Source organism: Babylonia areolata, chromosome 19 (genome assembly GCF_041734735.1).
Source record: "Babylonia areolata isolate BAREFJ2019XMU chromosome 19, ASM4173473v1, whole genome shotgun sequence".
Lineage (NCBI taxonomy): Eukaryota > Metazoa > Mollusca > Gastropoda > Neogastropoda > Buccinidae > Babylonia > Babylonia areolata.
Genome location: NC_134894.1, coordinates 37,263,475 through 37,282,221, shown reverse-complemented (window position 1 = coordinate 37,282,221; position 18,747 = coordinate 37,263,475). Strand labels below are relative to the sequence as shown.

The window sequence follows — 18,747 nt, the reverse complement described above, 5'->3', positions numbered from 1 at the left end:
TGTGTGTGTGTGTGTGTGTGTGTGTTCTAATTATAAAACTTGACTGAAATGGAAACTGCATGCAACTTAGATTGGCACTGTTAATTAATGGAAGCTGTATGAAGCTTACTGTGATGCTTTTTTTCTTCTTTTTATCTGTTCTGAGTTTTCTTTTTCTGTCATAGGTAATCTGCGGTCTTTTGACCATTGGAAGAATGTAGAGCAATGTATGTGATCAGAAAGAATCTGTGCTCACTTCATCACCATTCATTACCTTATCACCTACACAGGAAATTAAAATAAAAGAAATCAAACCAAAAACAAAAGTGCATTATTTTTTTAAACTACAGGATCCAAAGTCTCTGTTTGTTTTACTATCTCCTTCTGTCTGTCTGTGTCTCTTGTGATGACTGTTCTGTGTATACGTATGTATGTATGTGTGTGCACAGTTTCGCTCCTGCAGCAACCATCCTTCTTTCTGAACTCTCTCTGTGTCCCTGCATCTGTCTGGCTCTCTGTGGGGATAAAACATGTACAGCGTACTTTCACAAATGCCACGCTAGCCCCTTCAATTTTTCATGGCTACAGGCTGGAAAAAGCTGTGCTCACAACACTGAACGCGCGCAATGTAGATTTTTTTTTTTTTTTTTTTTTTTTTTATCGCTGATATGAAAGAAGTTACCCCAAAATTAATGTCAGTCTGCTAGAAATAGGGGTGATTATTTCACAGTTTGCACGCTTTGTGAGCACGCAGCACGCCACGCTATTGTACCAGCATTATTCATTCATTCTCAAGGACAAGGCCTGGCAGAGAACGCTACATGTGCAATCACGTGTCATGTCCGTCATAGGCTTCAGTTCATGTCCAGAGAGGGTTGTGAAAGGCAGGGGGGGAAGAGGGTAGGGGTGTGAGAGGGAGGGGTGCTGGGGATAAGGATAGGATTTGGGGGGTAGAAGGGGGTTGGGAAGGAATTTCAGTGATCTCTCGCCTATTGTTATTGGAACGGAATGGAGTTTCCATGCTCCTTCGATGGCATTACTGATCGAACATGCTTTTAGCTTCTGGCTAGCATATTGTTTTTATCTTCTGTCTTTTCCCCTCTTCTTTTTTAAACAATAATTTGACAGTGTTCTTCAAGCTACATGAAAACAACAGGCAGCGTTTTAGCAATGAAGATGAGTTTAATTCACTTTGTCTCTATCCGGTATTCTATACCAACACAGAAAATGCATTGTTTTTGCCTTCCAAGCATGTGACACTATTTTTCTGAAATTCTGTCTCCCTCTGTGTTTCTGTCATTGTCTTCACAGTGTGTGTGTGTTTGTGTGTGTTTGTATGTGTGTGTGTGTGTGTGTGTGTGTGTGTGTGTGTGTGTGTGTGTGTGTGTGCATGTGTGCGTGTGTGTCTGAGCTTGTACTTTAAATGGCCTTCCAGATGGAACATTATTGTGCACTGCTTCTGAAAAAAACAAAACAAAAAACAAACAAAAAAACAAAAAAAAAACAAAAAAAACAACAAACAAAACAAACAAAAACAACACGTCCAGCAAATATTATGCTGTATTTCCTGTTATCCGAAGCAAGTCTGTGCTAATTTTGTTTATGTCCACAATTGTAACCTGCATACTTTTGCTCCTGAAGCAACCATCCTTTATTTTGAACTATCTGTATCCTTCCATCTGTCAGACTCAGTTTTTCATGGCTACAGGCTGGAAAAGCTTCGCTCGCATCATGAAACGTGCGCAAAGTGGGGGAGGTTGGGGGGGGGGGGGGTACCGCTGATATGAAAGGAGTTACCCCAAATGTCAGCCTGCAAGTAGAGATGAGCAGCGATGATTTCCCAATTTGCACGCTTTGTGAGCTCGCTCCACGCCAAGCCATCTACCAGCATTACTCATTCATTCATTCCCAAGGACAAGGCTTGGCAGAGAAAGTTCCACGTGCAATCACGTGCCATGTCCGTCACGGGCCATGGCTCCTGTCCAGAGAGGGTTGTGAAAGGCAGAGGGAAAGGGATGGGTGGTGGTGGTGGTGGTGGTGGTGGGGAGAGGGGGGTGGGGACAGGGTATGAGGATGGAGGCAGAAGGAGGATGAAGGGGGTTGGGAAGAAATTTCAGTGATCTTTCACTTATTGTTCTGGGAACGGAATGGAGTTTCCATGCACCTTTGATGGCATTACTGACTGAACATGCATTTAGTTTCTGCTTACCACAGTAGCTGTTTTTGTTGTTGCTGTTTTCATATGTCTTCCCCCCTCCCCTTTTTGGTTTTTAAACGATGATTTGACAAGGTTCTTCAAGCCACAGGAAAACAACAGGCAGCATTTTAGCAATCAAGATGAGTTTGAATTCACTTTGTCTTTCTCCAGTATTCTGTACCAGCACAGAAAACGCATTGTTTTTGCCCTCCAAGCATGTGACCCTATTTTTTTTACTGTTTGTATGCCATCCTCTGTACGGTTTTGTGTGTTCGCCTTGAACGTGTGTGTGTGTGTGTGTGTGTGTGTGTGTGTGTGTGTGTGCACGTGTGTGTGTGTGTGTGTGTGTGTGTGTGTGTGCGTGCGTGCGTGCAGATGTGTGTGTGTGTGTGTGTGTGTGTGTGTGTGTGTGTGTTGCTCTTTCCTGAGTCAAACTATGACTACAGAAAAGCTGAGTCTCTGAAAATAGACTAAAAGTTTCATAATACTCTTTTTTTCTTTCTCTCTATTAACGTTGTGTGCGGAGGAGTGAAAGAGAAAGAGAGATTGAGAGAGACACAGAGAGAGAGAGCGAGAGACAGAGAGACAGAGACAGGCAGACAAACAGACAGAAAGACTGAGTAAGGTTAAAGCAGTTATTAACCCCACCTCCTTTTCATTTATTCTAAGATTTCTGGATGGTTATTTGAATCACACATGGGAAAAAATACTCCAAGAAAAGACAAAAATTAAAGATCAACAACAACAACAACAACAGCAACAACAACAAAAAACCCAAACAAAGGCACCCCCCGCCCCCGCCTCCCCCCCTCCCTCCGCACCCCACCTACATTCAATACCGAGGACATTAAATACATACTAACCCATCGATCCACCTGTTTTCTTCAACCGCACATTACGTCATACCGCTGACAACACAAGAGAGTTGCATCACTCTTTTCGATCTTTGGCCTTTATGCATTGTTGTTACTTTCTGAGCATTGATAACAATGGAGAATTGATCTTCCATTGGTGAAAAAAAAAAAGAAATCAGAAAAAGAATCAACCTTCGCTGATCTGAGAGTCGTCTACAATAGTGTCGTAATCTGAAGAAAGAGAAAAATGTTTTATGCAACAAGCGACCTTTCATGTTGTGGAGAAGCAATGGGAAAGCGAAAGCCAAGGAGTATTAGCTCACATGCACAACGTGATAGGTTATGAGTTTCGTGTGTGTTGTTTTCAGAGAGAGGTGAGGGGTAGACGGTGCAGAGAGGAGACGGTGAAACAGGAAGGTTAGATAAGAGAGGGTGATGGAATGGAGTGGTGCAATTGGAGGTGTACGTTGAAGTTCTGTGTGTGTGTGTGTGTGTGTGTGTGTGTGTGTGTGTGACAATAACCAGTTCACTGACAGGTAGTCAATCACACGTTGAAGGAGTCTCTGTACAATACATGCATCCACCTGACAGTTTGTGTCAGTGACAATAATCTGCGTTTCGTTGTTCTTCGGTCCAAAAACGAAGACACGACACGCACGCACCACAGAACAAGTTCTAAGGAAGAAACAAAGAATGAAAGAAAGAACGAACCCACCCACCCACCAGCACCACAGTGGAAACCACCAGTCTAGCCTTCTCCATTATCTCTGTCAATCCTCCCTCTCCCTTGAGGTGTGCGTGGTGGTGGTAAGGGAAAGAAGAGGAACGACCGAGTCCAGCCGTGAGATTCAATCTCTCCCTGTATCGACCAGTGTAGTCTGGCCCTTAGTGTTTGCAGACTCCGAAGACAGCGGAAAGAGTGGGATTCGATTCTCTATCAAGCAGGCTGAAACCCTCTTTCAGGTGCCACGCCGTAAGCTCGTGCATAGCAGAATGAAAGTGTTCGCAGACTAAATTGAAAGGTCTGGATGGAAGCTCACAGCTCTGCCTGTCCCATTCACAGGCCAGTTGAAAGGTCTAGAGCCTCGGCTCTGTCTGTTTCATCTTACCCACGTTGAAACACAGAAGTGTTTGGTGTCAACATCGTGGTGATACGCAATATCAGTTGTCGGGCGTGTGAGAAGGAAGGGGGAGGGGGGGGGGGGGGGGGAGGGAAGGGAAGGGTTGGACGAACTGGGACTGTCAAAGTGCTTGATTGGTGAGGTCACTTAGGATGTGTGACTGATTCGTCACAAGTGGATAAACAGCAACGTCAGAAAGAACGGGGGGGAACTGGTAATGGCTATCGGGGATGAGTGACCGCCAATATCAACAAGAGCAGGCGACTGCCCATGTCAACAAGAACGGGCAATTCCCAACGTCTACAAGAACGGAAAGCTTCCGCTGTTAGGAAGCATGGACGATCGGTAGTGCTGGCGATAAGCGGCAAACATGCCAATGTGTGAGAAGAAGAAGAAGAAGAAGAAGAAAACCCTAAAAGAAAGAAAGAAAGAAGAAGAAAGAAAAAAAGAAAGAAAAAAAAGAGTACTGACGACTTCGATAAACATTACAGTTTGATAAGGTAAACAAGAACAGGAGATTGACGTCATCAAGGATAGGGAACTTGTGACGTCGACAGGATTGGGTGGACTTATAACTTGGAATAGGGTTTCTTATTCTGAAATCAATGTTTCTTAATTAACGTATGTGATAAAAATCAAATCATATCTAATTTATGGCATCCAATAATGTGATTTTTTTTTTATTATTACACATTGAAAAATAATGATAACAAAATGATATTATGACCGCAGTGTCTCTTATTCGGAAATAGCGCTTCTTTTTTTCTTTAAAATAATGTAATAATATCTCTTACTGTGTTATAAATCAAGCTGATATATATATATATATATATATATATATATATATATATATATATATATATATATATATATATATTATCACTTTCATATTCCAATTCAACCTTTTCACTTTTTGCCATTTTCATACATATGTTAGACTCGACTTGTAATGACAGAGAGATTCAAGATTCAAGATTCAAGATTCAAAAACTTTATTACTCAAGGATAAAGATTTTAGGCATCGCCCAGTCTTCCAATCTGTCCTTGTGACAACAATAACAATAACAACATTAACGATAACGGGGGAAAAAAAAGAAAAAAAAAAGGTTAACATTGCTACATCCACTGCTACTACAACGAAGAATGATCACCACCAGAGAGAGAGAGAGAGAGAGAGAGAGAGAGAGAGAGACAGACAGACAGACAGACAGAGACAGAGAGACAGAGAGAGAGACAGAGACAGATATAGAGCGAGAGAGAGGTACATGATACATACATACATACATACCTACATACATACAAAGACAGAGACAAAGAGACAAACGGACAGACAGAGACAGAAACAGAAACAGACATACAGAGGCAGAAGGACAGACAGAGAGAGAGAGAGAGAGACGGTGTGAGAGAGTGAGAAAGAGAGGCAGAAAGAGGGGAGGGGGGGGGGGGGGCAGGAAGACAGACAGTCCGAGAAAGGAAAGGGAGACAAAGCACGCTCGGATTCCGTCCATAGAAACTACCGTCATTACCAGCATTCAACCATCGCCATTTCTGTTCCACTTAAAACACATTTCAGCTTGCTCCTCTTTAGATCCCAGAACAATGAACCACACAAACGGAAGGGACAAAAAAAAAAAAAAAAAAAAGAAAGAAAAAAAAAGCACAACAATTATATCAAACAACCTTGTGTTGACTCCCACCTCCACCCCTCCGCCTACCACTCCCCCTCACCCCCTCCCCCACTCACTCCACGCCGCCCCGCAGTTTTCATATCAGAAATAGCCCATCAGGAAAATTTTCAAAATTGTCATTCGTAGTGAGACTGTACGGGCACGATTCAGGGTGATTACATACTACAACTACTACTCCTACTACTGTTACTACTACAACTGCTGCTGCTGCGACACGACACGATACGATACGATACAATGCATGATAACTGATGTGTGCGTGGTGATCAGGGAAGGATGGATTATTTACTCATTTTTTTCTCTTTGATATTTGCTGACGGGCATTTTGAGTGAACCGAAAGAACATTTTCTGTTTTGGTTGAAGCAGACAACAAAGCATTTTGAACTGAATTGAACTGAATACGATGCAATGCAATGTACCACACCACACCACACCACGACAGGAGAGAGAGATCAAGCCTGATATAGATGGATAAACTATCTCTATCCACCCTCTCTTTGATGACCCCCCCAGGGTTTTTTTTCCCACAGAGGAAAATGACAGCCGATCAACGAACATTGCTCGTAGTACTCTGTGTGACTGGATGGGTAGAGAACTTCAGAGTGGTTGTTGTATTTCATCCATGGCTGTCAGGTCTGGTGCAGATGGATAGACAGGCTTAAAAGAGAGAGAGGGAGAGAGAGACACAGAGACAGAGACAGACAGCCACAATGGCAATGGCAATGGCAACAGCAATGACAAAGATTTTATTGTCTATTCAGCGTTACAATGCTCTCCAGACAAGGGGGCGAGAAAGAGCAAAAAAATACTTGTCTGAACACATCTCTAATTTGCGTTAAGAGAATGAGAGAGAGAGAGAGAGAGAGAGAGAGAGAAGATGAACGAACGAATTATGGAGGTGGATAGGGGTGGGGACGGGAAAAGGTGGGAGATGGGAGGTGATGAACTTTGAGGGCAGAAGGAAGACTGACAGTGCTCTCTCTCTCTCTTTCTTTCGCACCTTACATTATTATTTGCAGATAATGTTATCCTCTTATCCTACCGTAACTGGCCTTCAGCAACAACTGAATACTCTGCTAAAAACCTTGGTCTCTATGTAAATTTTGACAAATCTAAGATAGTTATATTCAGAAATGGCGGTTATGTTTCATCAAAAGAGAAATGGTTTTATGATAGCCAGAAGCTTGAGATTGTTAACTGCTATAAATATCTTGGTATATTTTCAACAGGTCTCACTTTCTCATATGCAAGAGGAAGACATGGCTGTTAGAGTTAAAAGGGGGGGCGGGGGGGTGGGGGGTGTGGAGGTGGGGGGTTCTTTCCATTTTAAAATTGCTGTGGACAATTGGTGACCAATCTCCACCAGTATTCTTCAAGTTATTTGATAGCCAAATACAGCCTATGCTTACATATGCTTCTGAGGCCTGGGGCCTGATGGCTGATCAAAGTAGTATTGAAAAAGTCCATTTATTTTCTTGAAAGTGGTTACTAAATGTAAGCATTAGAGCTTTAGAGGTATCCACTCTGTATAACAACACACACTAAATGTATAAAATGTTGGCTTAAGTTAGTGACTATGCCTTCACACCGTCTACCATTCAAAACATACAAAATGCTTTAAAACTTTCACTGTAACATGATACCGTTATAGATTTGGACATGTTTGGGAAAATCAAGGGGTGGGCTTTTAGTAAGGGATTTTTGTCTCTAATCAAACATAGATTAAATGATTTTTTCCTTCAGGATTGGAATAGTGATGTTTCAGGAGAACGATTTTCTTTTTGTACTTCATTCAAACTGTATTTAAAATAAGTAACCATGCTGCTAGAAAAGCATTAACTCTTTCCATACGAACGGCGAAAGAGACGACGTTAACAGCGTTTCATCCCAATTACCACCATCAAAATATTGCAAGTGGAAGGCTCTTATACTGAAGAAGTGAATGTTGACAAAGAATACCACAATTCTGACGACGGAAGCTAAAGGTTGGGTCATTGAGACACCCACTGGACATCCGAGGGGTCTGTGTAGAGGAGAAGAGAGGACTGGCCGTACTGAGTGAGTTAATACGCTCCAGGTTTGGTGTTTCTCCCTTAAAAAACTCATAGATATCGCTTCATTGCCCAATCACCTGAGAGTATGTTTTGTCCATTTTCTATAAATGCTCCTGAATCTGAAATTCACTTTTTACTTTTCTGTTCAAACTATCGCGACATCAGGGAAAAAAAGTATTTATCCTGCACATTTTTCTCCCGACCATCAGCGTTTTATATGAGACTTTTGATGATCAGTGACAAACACTGAAAAGTGGTTGCATGGTACATTTTTAGGCTTTAAAAAGGTGGCATTTTGGATTTAGAGAAAGTGTATAACAGATAACGTAACAAATTATGACAAATTAAAACGAACTTAAACTTAAATACCTCCTTAACCGAACAATTATCATTTGCACTGTTATGTATGTGTATGTCTGTACTATCATTTGTATGTGTACTGATATGTATTCAATGTGTTGTTTACTTTAGTTTTTGTTTTTGCTGCACATTATGATATGGGCATATGGCCAAGTGCATTAAATCATCTGAGTTCTGAGTTCTCTCTCGCACTGTGTGTGTGTGTGTGTGTGTGTGTGTGTGTGTGCGTGTGCGTGAGTGCGTGTGTGTGTGTGTGTGTGTGTGTGTGTGTGTGTGTGTGTGTGTGTGTGTGTTGTGTGTGTGTGTGTGTGTGTGTGTGTGTGTGTGTGTGTGTGTTTGTGTGTGTGTGTGCGTCCGCTAGGGCATGGGTATGTGTTTTCGTGCATGCTTGTAAGAGTGACTGAGTATATGCGTGTGTGCTTGTGTGTGTGTGTGTGTGTGTGTGTGTGTGTGTGTGTGTGTGTGTGTGTTAGTGGCAGTAACAGTAGTCATCGTCGTAGTCATAGTAGTAGTGGTAGAGAGAATGGGGGATGGGGGGCGGAGTCAGAGACAGCGAGACCGAGAGACAGAGGTAGAAAGGTAAAAAAAAAACACAGAGAAAGATACAGACACACAAAAGCAGAGGTAGAGGAAGAGACACTCCGAACAGAATCATTTGAATGTGCTGACAATTGATCTCATTGGAATTATTCAGTGCGGTGAATTATACTGACAGAGGTTGAAAGCGTTTTTCAAAGCAAACTACCAGAATATGTGAGACTGGACTTGAGAGAGAGAGAGAGAGAGAGAGAGAGAGAGAGAGAGAGGGAGGGAGAGGGAGAGTTGGGTGGGAGCGTGGGTAAAGGAGTAGGAGAGAGATCGAACGCAAATTGAGATGGAACGTTCGTGTTGGACTTTTGACAATTGAGAATCTGGAAACACCGTGAAAAGAGAGAGAGAGAGAGAGAGAGAGAGAGAGAGAGAGAGAGAGAGAGAGAGAGAGAGAGAGAGAGAAGGATGTAAATTGAGATGGAACGTCCATGTTGGGTCCTTGGCGATTGTGTTTTGATTGGAATTGTGTGACTCACCATCCAATATTTATCGCCACGGACAGTGATGTATGTGTCTGTGTGTCATGTTGTATTCTGCACCATCAAGTCCACTTTTCGCTCTGTCGGTCTGTGTCTGTCTGTCTCTCTGTCTCTCTCTGTATCTCTCTGTGTCTCCCCATCTGTTTGTCTTTCTTTCTCTTTCTCCCTCCTGTTTCTCCCTCCCCACCCCTCTCTCTCCATGTCTCCATATCTCTGACTATCTCCCCCCCCACCCCCCATCTGTTTATGTCATTGTCTGTGCTCTTCTCTGTGTGTGTGAGTGCCTCTCTGTATCTCAGTCTGTCTGTATCTCTCTGTGTGTCTAATCTCTGTTAACGCCCTATCCACTCAGCCACACACTCGCCTGTATTCACTCTTCCACACAATTCACAATTCTCTTTTGGCGTTCATTACATAAGTTCTTACATTACAAAGCATAAAATAGTTCTTGGTATTTCGTTCGTTTCTGTTTCATGGGTCATCTGTTTCTTCTTCTTCTTTTTAGATCTTTTTCAGCGTCATAGCCGATGGAACAACATCTATACGTCTTATTTAGATCTTTTTCAGCGTCATAGCCGATGGAACAACATCTATACGTCTTACAATCTCCATCAGTGTATTGATTCCCCCACCAGAGTTACACAAAAAACTAGAACGCTCTTAGATCATATTTATACATCCAATCTAACATCAGTTCGAGAAATTTGTGTGCCGAATGTTGGCGTAAGTGACCACAATGCTGTCTGCATTACATGGGGGAAAAAGGGTTTCAAAATGCCCAAAACAGGTCATACTGTTGTCACATTTCGGTCATTTAAACATTTTAATCTGGACGCCTTTCAATCAGACCTCATTTCTGCACCTTTCACTAACATTTATAGCTTTACTAATCCAGAAGAAGCCCTTTCCTTTTGGACTGCAACGTTACTGCATGTTGTTGATAAACATATCCCTTTAATTCAGAGACGAGTCAAGTCGGAAATTCTTCCGAGTTGGCTTACGCAAGATATCTTTCAAGCAATGGATGACAGAGACCATCAAAAGATAATCGGTCCATTCGAAGAATACCAGAAGAAACGTAATATTGTCAAATACATGATCAGAAAGTCTAAACGGTTTTTCTTTCGTAAGCTAATCGAAGACAAAAGCAACACAGCCTCCATATGGAAGGCTATACACCAACTCACCAAACCAAACAATTCAAATGCGGAATGTCTCATTCCTGTTGATACACTGAACAATCACTTTGCTGACATTGGAAACAAATTAATCGCAAATGACAGTGCACACACTTCTTTTGATTTCAGCATTTTAGAAAACTTCTGTCATAATAAAGATATAAAAACAAAGTTTTCTGTTCCATTAATGTCTATTCATGAAGTCTTATCTTATTTAGTATCGCTAAAAAATAAAAACTCGTGTGGCTTCGATGGCATTAGTCCAAAAATATTAAAACTATCTGCACCTTATATTGCCGATTCTCTTACTTATCTCTTCAATCTTTGTCTATCCAAAAATCATTTTCCAAAAGAGTTTAAATATGCAAAGGTTATTCCCCTGCATAAAAAAGGTGATGCTAATGATGTCAATAATTACAGACCAGTCTCACTGTTGTCTTCTGTCTCAAAAGTTCTAGAACGTCATGTACACCTTTGTCTTACATTCTTTATTGAAAAATATCAGCTTCTCTATACCAATCAATCAGGATTTAGACAGCACCATTCTTGTGAAACCGCTTTATGTAGAATAACTGATGCATGGCTGCGTGATATTAATAAAAGCAAGGTGGTTGGAGTGATACTCCTTGATTTTACAAAAGCGTTTGACTTAATCAATCACGAAATATTGCTTCAAAAATTGAAATGTTATGGTATTGACGATAACTGCTTATTGTTTCTCAGATCTTACCTAGAAAACCGTATTCAGGCTGTCTATTCACGTGGCTTTATTTCTTCCAAAAGGCATGTTCCAAGAGGAGTACCGCAGGGGTCAATTCTAGGCCCTCTCTTATTTTCCTTGTATATCAACGATCTACCTTTATCAATTCAACATGCAATCTGTGATTTATTTGCTGATGATACATCAATACAATATGCTAGTCACAATGTTGACGAAATTAGTTATCACCTGAATGCCAACATGAAATCTGTCGAAAACTGGTGTGATGCTAATGATATGGTCGTACACCCTGAAAAGACAGAATGCATGTTAATTTGTCCTCGTCAGAAAAGACAGAACATAAAAGAAGCACAACTTAATATAAAATATAAAGATAATACTATCAAACAAGTTACTAAGCATATGCTATTAGGCATTACTATTGATCAAAATCTTTCGTGGCAGGAACATATTCATTGCCTCATAAAACAAGTATCATCTAGTGTATTCCAATTATCACAGATCAAACACTTTCTTGATAATCATTCTAGACGTGTGTTTTACTTTGCCTATATCCAGTCTCGCCTCAGCTATTGCTCGATTATTTGGGGTAAATGTCCTCCTTCTACATTAAAGCCACTTTGCTCTTTACAAAAACGTGCCATTAAGATGATTAACCATGTAAATACCACAGGTGGATCTGTGCACAATATGTACAAAGAACTTCAAATATTACCTGTTCATCTACTTATTAGATATAACACATTGATTCTTATGCATAAAATTGTTCATAACGCATGCCCACAATATTTAAAATCGTTATTTTGTTTCCAGTTCCAACGTAATTCAGATAGAGCTATTGTCCCAAAGCCTAAAATTGATTTATTTAAGATGAGTCTCTCATTTAATGGAAGCATCGAATGGAACATGCTTCCAAAGACATGTCGTCAAATTCCAGCCATATCTCTCTTTAAAACTAAGATAAGAATATTTCTATTCGATACATTTGATTAACCTACTCGCGGTCTTTTGCAAATGCTTGCTTGTACTCAGTCCACTAGCTGCCATGCCATGATGAATGAAAAATTGAATGTATGTGTATGTGTGAACAGTAAGTGCGTGTGTGTGTTTGAGTGTGTGGGCGTGAATGTGTACGTATGTCTTTGTTGCTTGTTTTATAATTTTGTGTGTGTGTGTGTGTGTGTGTGTGTGTGTGTGTGTGTGTGTGTGTGTGTGCGCGCGCGCGCGCGCGCGCGCGCGTGTGTGTGTGTGTGTGTGTGTGTGTGTGTGTGTGTGTGTGTGTGTGTGTGTGTAAGTACCTATGTACATGTAATGTACCAATTGTTCCAGTTTTTCATCGCTTTGTTACCTTTAATAGACTATTCAAGTTCCTATTCTTATTCGTCGTTCTTATTATTTTATTTTATTTCAGTTTATTTCTTTATTTTTATGTTTTGTGTCGTTCGTTCTTTATTTTTTATGTCGTTAAATGGGCAGAATTGTAAAAAGGCCTTTACTGTGCCTAATTCTTTACCCATTAAAGATTCAATCAAAATTCAATCAATCTTCTTCTGCGTCCGTGGGCTGCAACTCCCACGTTCACTCGTATGTACGCGAGTGGGCTTTCACGTGTATGACCGTTTTTACCCCGCCATGTAGGCAGCCATACTCCGCTTTCGGGGGTCATCTGTTTCAAATGCTCTTGTTTTCTTCTTCTTGCTCTCAGTTTTAAAGTTCCTGTGCATTTGTCCTATCTGTCTGTTCTCATGAAATCTTTTTCTTTTCGTAGTTCAGAAGTAGATATATGTTTATACATACATTTAGGACAGCAAGGATGGTTGGAAGATGAGGCTTTAGCCTGGGATCTCCAGTGTTAAAGAAATAAAGATTTCTCTGTGTGTGTGTGTGTGTGTGTGTGTGTGTGTGTGTGTGTCTGTGTGTGTCTGTGTCTGTGCCTGCTTATGCGTCTGTGTGTGTCCATGAACAAAACAAACATGCACTGCAATACGTACACCCGACGCTTAAACGCACAAACAGCAAACACTGCTATATAAAAAGGCCAAGCCTTCTAGACTCACTTGTGCTTCGTGCTTTATCCAGTAAACATAAAGACAAGAACAACAACAACAAAAAAGAGATTCTAAAAAATCGTTGAAAAGTGCTCTGTATTAAATATGATATAATGAATAAGCTTGGAAGAAAGAAAAAGGAAAAAAGAAAAGAAAAGAAAAGGCATATGAGCGGGATCGAACCATGCATGTTCAGTTCTGAAGCAAGCAGACTAATCCCTACTGCTGCAGCGAATCTGACGTCATTTGACTAAATGACGTTTTCTTCTTCCTGTGATAAATAGATGTGATTGTAGCGGACGTAATAACGCCGTTCAAATCATGTTTTGTGTGCGTTTTTTTTATAATATCTCGATTATTCTTTAATTTCGGCGGTAAAGGAGACGTTGCCATTGCTTCAAGCACGCCGCAACACATGGTAGATCTCTAGATCTACACGAACCAGTGTACACTGCAACCCACTGAAAGAAACGATCAATTCAATTTTTCTTTATGCTCATTCCAGTTAATTTAGTGTCCACTTTAGAATATTTATATGAGTAAACACGTCGATGGTGTAGTTAGTATCACCGTATGTGTTCTGTCCAGAATTTGTATTTCTTTCCTTTTAATTGTGAACAAGAAAAACGAGGTCATGTCGTCTTCGAACACAACCTACCTTCTAGTTGGCCTAACTCAGTGGGAAGCGATTTTATTATTATTATTATTATTATTATTATTATTATTATTATTTATTTTATCTATTTATTTATTTTATTTTATAGAATTTTCGGATTTCGGAATGAATCTCAACAAAATAAACTGATTCGGAAATACGGCTTACTTCGGGAGACTTACTACCTGTCATTGGTATGACTGTGAAGATTTTTCTTCATACTATGTTTAAGCCAGATTAGGTATTGGTATACGAAGTATTTCCAGAAAAAATGACAAAGTTAAAGTTTACCATGGACACACACACACACACACACACACACACACACACACACACAACCGATCACCGGGTTAAAACATAGACTCACTTTGTATACACAAGTGAGTAAAAAAAAAAAATCAAAATAGAGGGAAGAGACGATACAAACAATCAAGCAAAACAAACACTGGGATGAAAACGCCACCCATTTTACTTGCTCACTTACAGGCCAGCAAGGTTCTCTGCGGGTAGCCATGACGACGTAGTGTTGCCGACGCCGTCCCCCAGCAAGCCCGCCGCTCTGACGTCGTCCGTGACGTTCTTCATCATGACGTCAGGGCCGATGACGTCACATCACGTGGCAAGCGAAAAAATGTCTGATCGCAGTGTCTGATCCAAAGTGGTTACAGTTTTTTCTTCGACAACAAAGCGCTTTTAAAGGAGAAGCTGTATGTGGGAATGTTTGCTTCATGTTTTACGGTTAATAAAAAAAAAAAAAGGGGAAAAGAAAAAAAGCGAAACCTTCTGCGAAATGTTTGACGAGGCTAATGGTTCGTGTGATCACAACGTTCACGTCACACTGCAGTGACCCTTGTTCAAGATGGGAAGTACTCTAACAGTAACGATGATAATAATGATGAAGATGATAATAATGATAAGAACAATAATAATAATAATAATAATTCACAAGCCAAACTGTTGCACCTTTACTCAGTTCTTCCAAATCGGTTCAGCACACTCATTTGCCAACGAGTACTCGTGTCGAACCCTGTTGCAAGAAGAAAAAAAAAAATAAAATAAAATAACCCCCCAAAACTCTTGGGCTGAAATCGTAGATTCCTAAACAACAACCCACTGTCAGTGGACCCAGTATATTTCGACCAGCCTATGTGAGTGAAATCGGCAGTGTTCAAGAGGACCGTCATACATTTTGTCACTCATTCTGGGCTGTTAAAAATAACAACAACAACAACAACAACAACAAAACCACCACAGGCACCTGAAGGACGCTTCCCACCGTTGGCACCGTTCTCCTCCTGACTCCTTGTCCTTTGTCTTCTCTCTTGTCACTGGCTGATCTGAAGACAATACACCAAAAAGGTATGTTAAGACAAGACAAGACAAGACAAAACCAAACCAGGTTAGACGAGGCAAAACAAGACAAGAGGGTATCAACGAGAGCAGACAAGGCAAGACAGGAGAATACAAGATAACCCAGAACCAGACAAGACAGTTCCATACAAGGTAAGAAAAGAGCAGACAATGTTAACTCTCTCCATACGAACGGCGAAAGAGACGACGTTAACAGCGTTTCACCCCAATTACCACCATCAAAATATTGCAAGCGGAACGCTCTTATACTGAAGAGGTGAATGTTGACAAAGAATACCACAGTTCTGACGACGGAAGCTAAAGGTTGGGTTATTGAGACACCCACTGGACATCCGAGGGGTCTGTGTCGAGGAGAAGAGAGGACTGGCCGTACTGAGTGAGTTAAGACAAGACAAAAAAAACAACAAAAAAAAAAAAACAGGTGAGACGAGACAAGACAAGACCAACGAGAGCAGACAAGGCAAGATAGGAGGACAAGACAAGACAAAACAGAACCAGACAAGACAGTTCCATACAAGACAAGAAAAGAGCAGAGAACAAGGAAAACAGAAAGAAATTACAAAAAAGAAAAACAAAACAAACAGAAAAACAAAATCAGCTGAAGAATCTGCTTGCTTTTTGTTCTCAACTTATTTATGTGGAAGATAAGCTTTATATTAAGTTTTTTTTTCTTCATTTCGAACGAATAATAAGTTTTCATCAATATATTTATTTATATATTTACCTTTCATTTGTTTATCTATTCATTCATTTATTCATCTATTTATTTACTTAGTACTTACTTGTTTATCTATTTATTTATTCATTTATTTGTTTATTTATCTGTTTATTGGTCTTGGTTTGAAGGTTCAAACTGATGTAGTCCAAGCGACTAAAAGAGTAATCTCCACGAGAGTGGACCAGACAAGACCCGAAGGTATCATTGTTGCCCATGTATGTGTGGGAAATCTTGTGAGCCGCAAAGACTTACACGAGCAGTCATGAAAGGACATGAAAAAAAAAAAATGAAAAAAAAAAAAGAAAAAGAAAAAAAAGTCACAAATATGTCTTTATTCAAATTTGATACCTAAAACGACAGTCTTGCAAGACAGAGAATGGGTCACGAGAATTTGATAACGACACCTGAAAAAAAAAGAAAAAAAAAGAGTTGTGTCGCTCCATGAACATGATTATTTATCAGACTTTGGTACCAGCTTCCGGCTGTCAACTGAAAACGAACGCGTCTTGCTCAAATGTCCTCAGCGACACAGCACGTAAGTGTCTCTCTCGGGACTGGTTTTCTGGATATAAAGCATCCTTGTGAAGAAGTGTCAAGCACCCCCTACCCGGAAAAAAAAGAAAAAAAAAAGATCATCATGGAATACCCCCCTCATCCCTCCTCCTCCTCCCCCCCTCCCCCCACACACTCTCACATACACACAGAGGCGTAGAGGGTCACAAACACTCAAACGGAAATGACAAACTTTGATGTGATATGAAATTTCGGCAGAGTTGTCGTCACATATTTAACCTGCGTGATCCACGGCTGACGTTCGTAAACGGATGTTGGTCGTCACCGCTGGTTTTACGTCCGTGACAGTGTGTGAAGATTCAAACTGTCTGAAGCATTGCTGGTTTTTCGCCATGTCTCGTCTTCCTACATACAGCTGGCGAGTGAAAAGCACGACTGAAAGCTCGTGAAAGACTGTATTTGACAACCTCCACCCCTCAACACCCATCCATTTCCTCCCTCGCCCCCGCCCCCTCGGCCCCCCCACTCCCCCCCCCTATCCCCCCCCCCCCCCCCCAAAAAAAAAGAGAAGAAAACAACAACAAACTATCCGCAGATGAAACCCCATGACCAGAAATATATCATTTCCGAGAGCACACAAAATTGCAACATTCATCAGATAGTTCACTACACTACCAACTTTCTCCATGATAAGGAATACATAGGAGGTGCCAGCGATTTTCTGTCTTCCTTTGCAAGTATCAGTTTCCGTTCCGGTTTCAAGATGTCAAAAAGCGCTGTCTAATCCCCTTATACATTACTCAGCAGCATCTGCTTAAAAAAAAAAAAAAAAAAAAAAATCATGGTCGCATGTGTGGGTGTGTGTGTGAGAGAGGGGTGTGATTTGTGGCGTGTTCTTGCGTGTGAGTGTATGCTATGTGTGTGTGTGTGCATTGTGTGTGTGTGTGTGTGCGTGCGTGCGTGTGCGTGTGTGTGTGTGTGTGTGTGCGAGAGAGGAGAGAGATTACTGAACGCATGAACACAGCTGAGTTTGTACGCTTAGTTGCAAATGCTAGTCTTTTGCTCGTTGACAACAAACAACATTTTTGTTCGCATTCAAGTATATACTTTGTTAAATTTGTTTATTCATTAGTTGTTGTTGTTGGTTGTTTTTTCATTTTGCTCCCCTTTAGGCTGTCCACACCACCCCTTTATAAACTTTAGAATACCAATTGTAGAAGTCTTCTGTCGCCGTCAAAAAATAACACGCAATGTTTAATTTGGCTGGGTTAGAATTCCCATTTTCATGATGCTTCAATTTCATCGGCGTACGCCCCAAAAAAGCCAACCAAACAACATCAAAATCAAACATTTACAAAAACGTTTCCTTACAATCAACCCCTTCATTACCTGTCTGCCCCTCTGTCTTTACACACACAAAAAACAAAACAGTGAAAACGGAAAAAAGGAAGAAAAAAAAGAAAAGAAACAACGTTGGCAATGCGAAGAGAGAATAAAAGACTGGTGCTACTTGATCAGTTACGTTTATCTTGATAAAGATTATAATGAACGATCGCTGTCAGAAGAGAGCTCAATCAGAATTATATTTTCTTTTTTTATTTTTTTAATCACCAATATTTCGACACGTATATTTTGACAAGGGTTACATTGCAAGATCATTGTCAGAAAAGAGCTATAAATTATTATCCTTTTCTTTTTTTTATTGCCAGTATTTCATTGGCTTTTTTTCCCCTTTCTTCCAGTCTTTTATTATTATTATTATTATTATTACTATTATGACTATCATGATGATTATGATGATTACTGTTAATATCAGCATTAGTATTGGTACGTAGTGGTAGTGGTAGTAGTTGTAGAAGCAACAGTAGTGGTATCATTCTTCTTCTTCTTCTTCTTCTTATTGTTAGTAGTAGTAGTAGTATAATCACCATTATTATCATCATCATTGTTCTTGTTGTTTCTTTCATTCGTTCCTTATTTTCCACGAGGTCTGAATTTCCTGCATCGCCTTAATTGTATTTTGATATTGTTTTTTTGTTCATACACACCTACGCTGGTTCTGTCACAGACCTGGCGCCAACAACCCACACAGATCCAGATCTAGCAAGGAAGAAAGAAGGGTGGAAAGGGAGGGAAAGACACAAAGGAAAAAGCAACAAACAAACAAACAAAGAAGAAGATAGATAGGAAGTAGAAAGAAAGACCAAAAAAAAAAAAAA

At 40.4% G+C, this 18,747-nt stretch overlaps 1 protein-coding gene across 2 annotated transcripts in view; it reads right to left on the bottom strand.

Annotated features, from left to right (window-relative positions):
• Nucleotides 1–18,747, bottom strand: part of LOC143293668 (uncharacterized) — a 191,932-nt gene that overhangs the window by 16,762 nt on the left and 156,423 nt on the right. Inside the window, exon 3 of one of the 2 annotated variants that reach the window (XM_076604803.1) lies at nt 14,411–15,263. The exons of the other annotated variant lie outside the window; for it this stretch is intronic. Coding sequence (XP_076460918.1) covers nt 14,411–14,514 — 104 coding nt within the window. The 5' untranslated portion in view covers nt 14,515–15,263. The remainder of the gene's footprint in view (nt 1–14,410; nt 15,264–18,747) is intronic. 2 annotated transcript variants of the gene reach the window in all.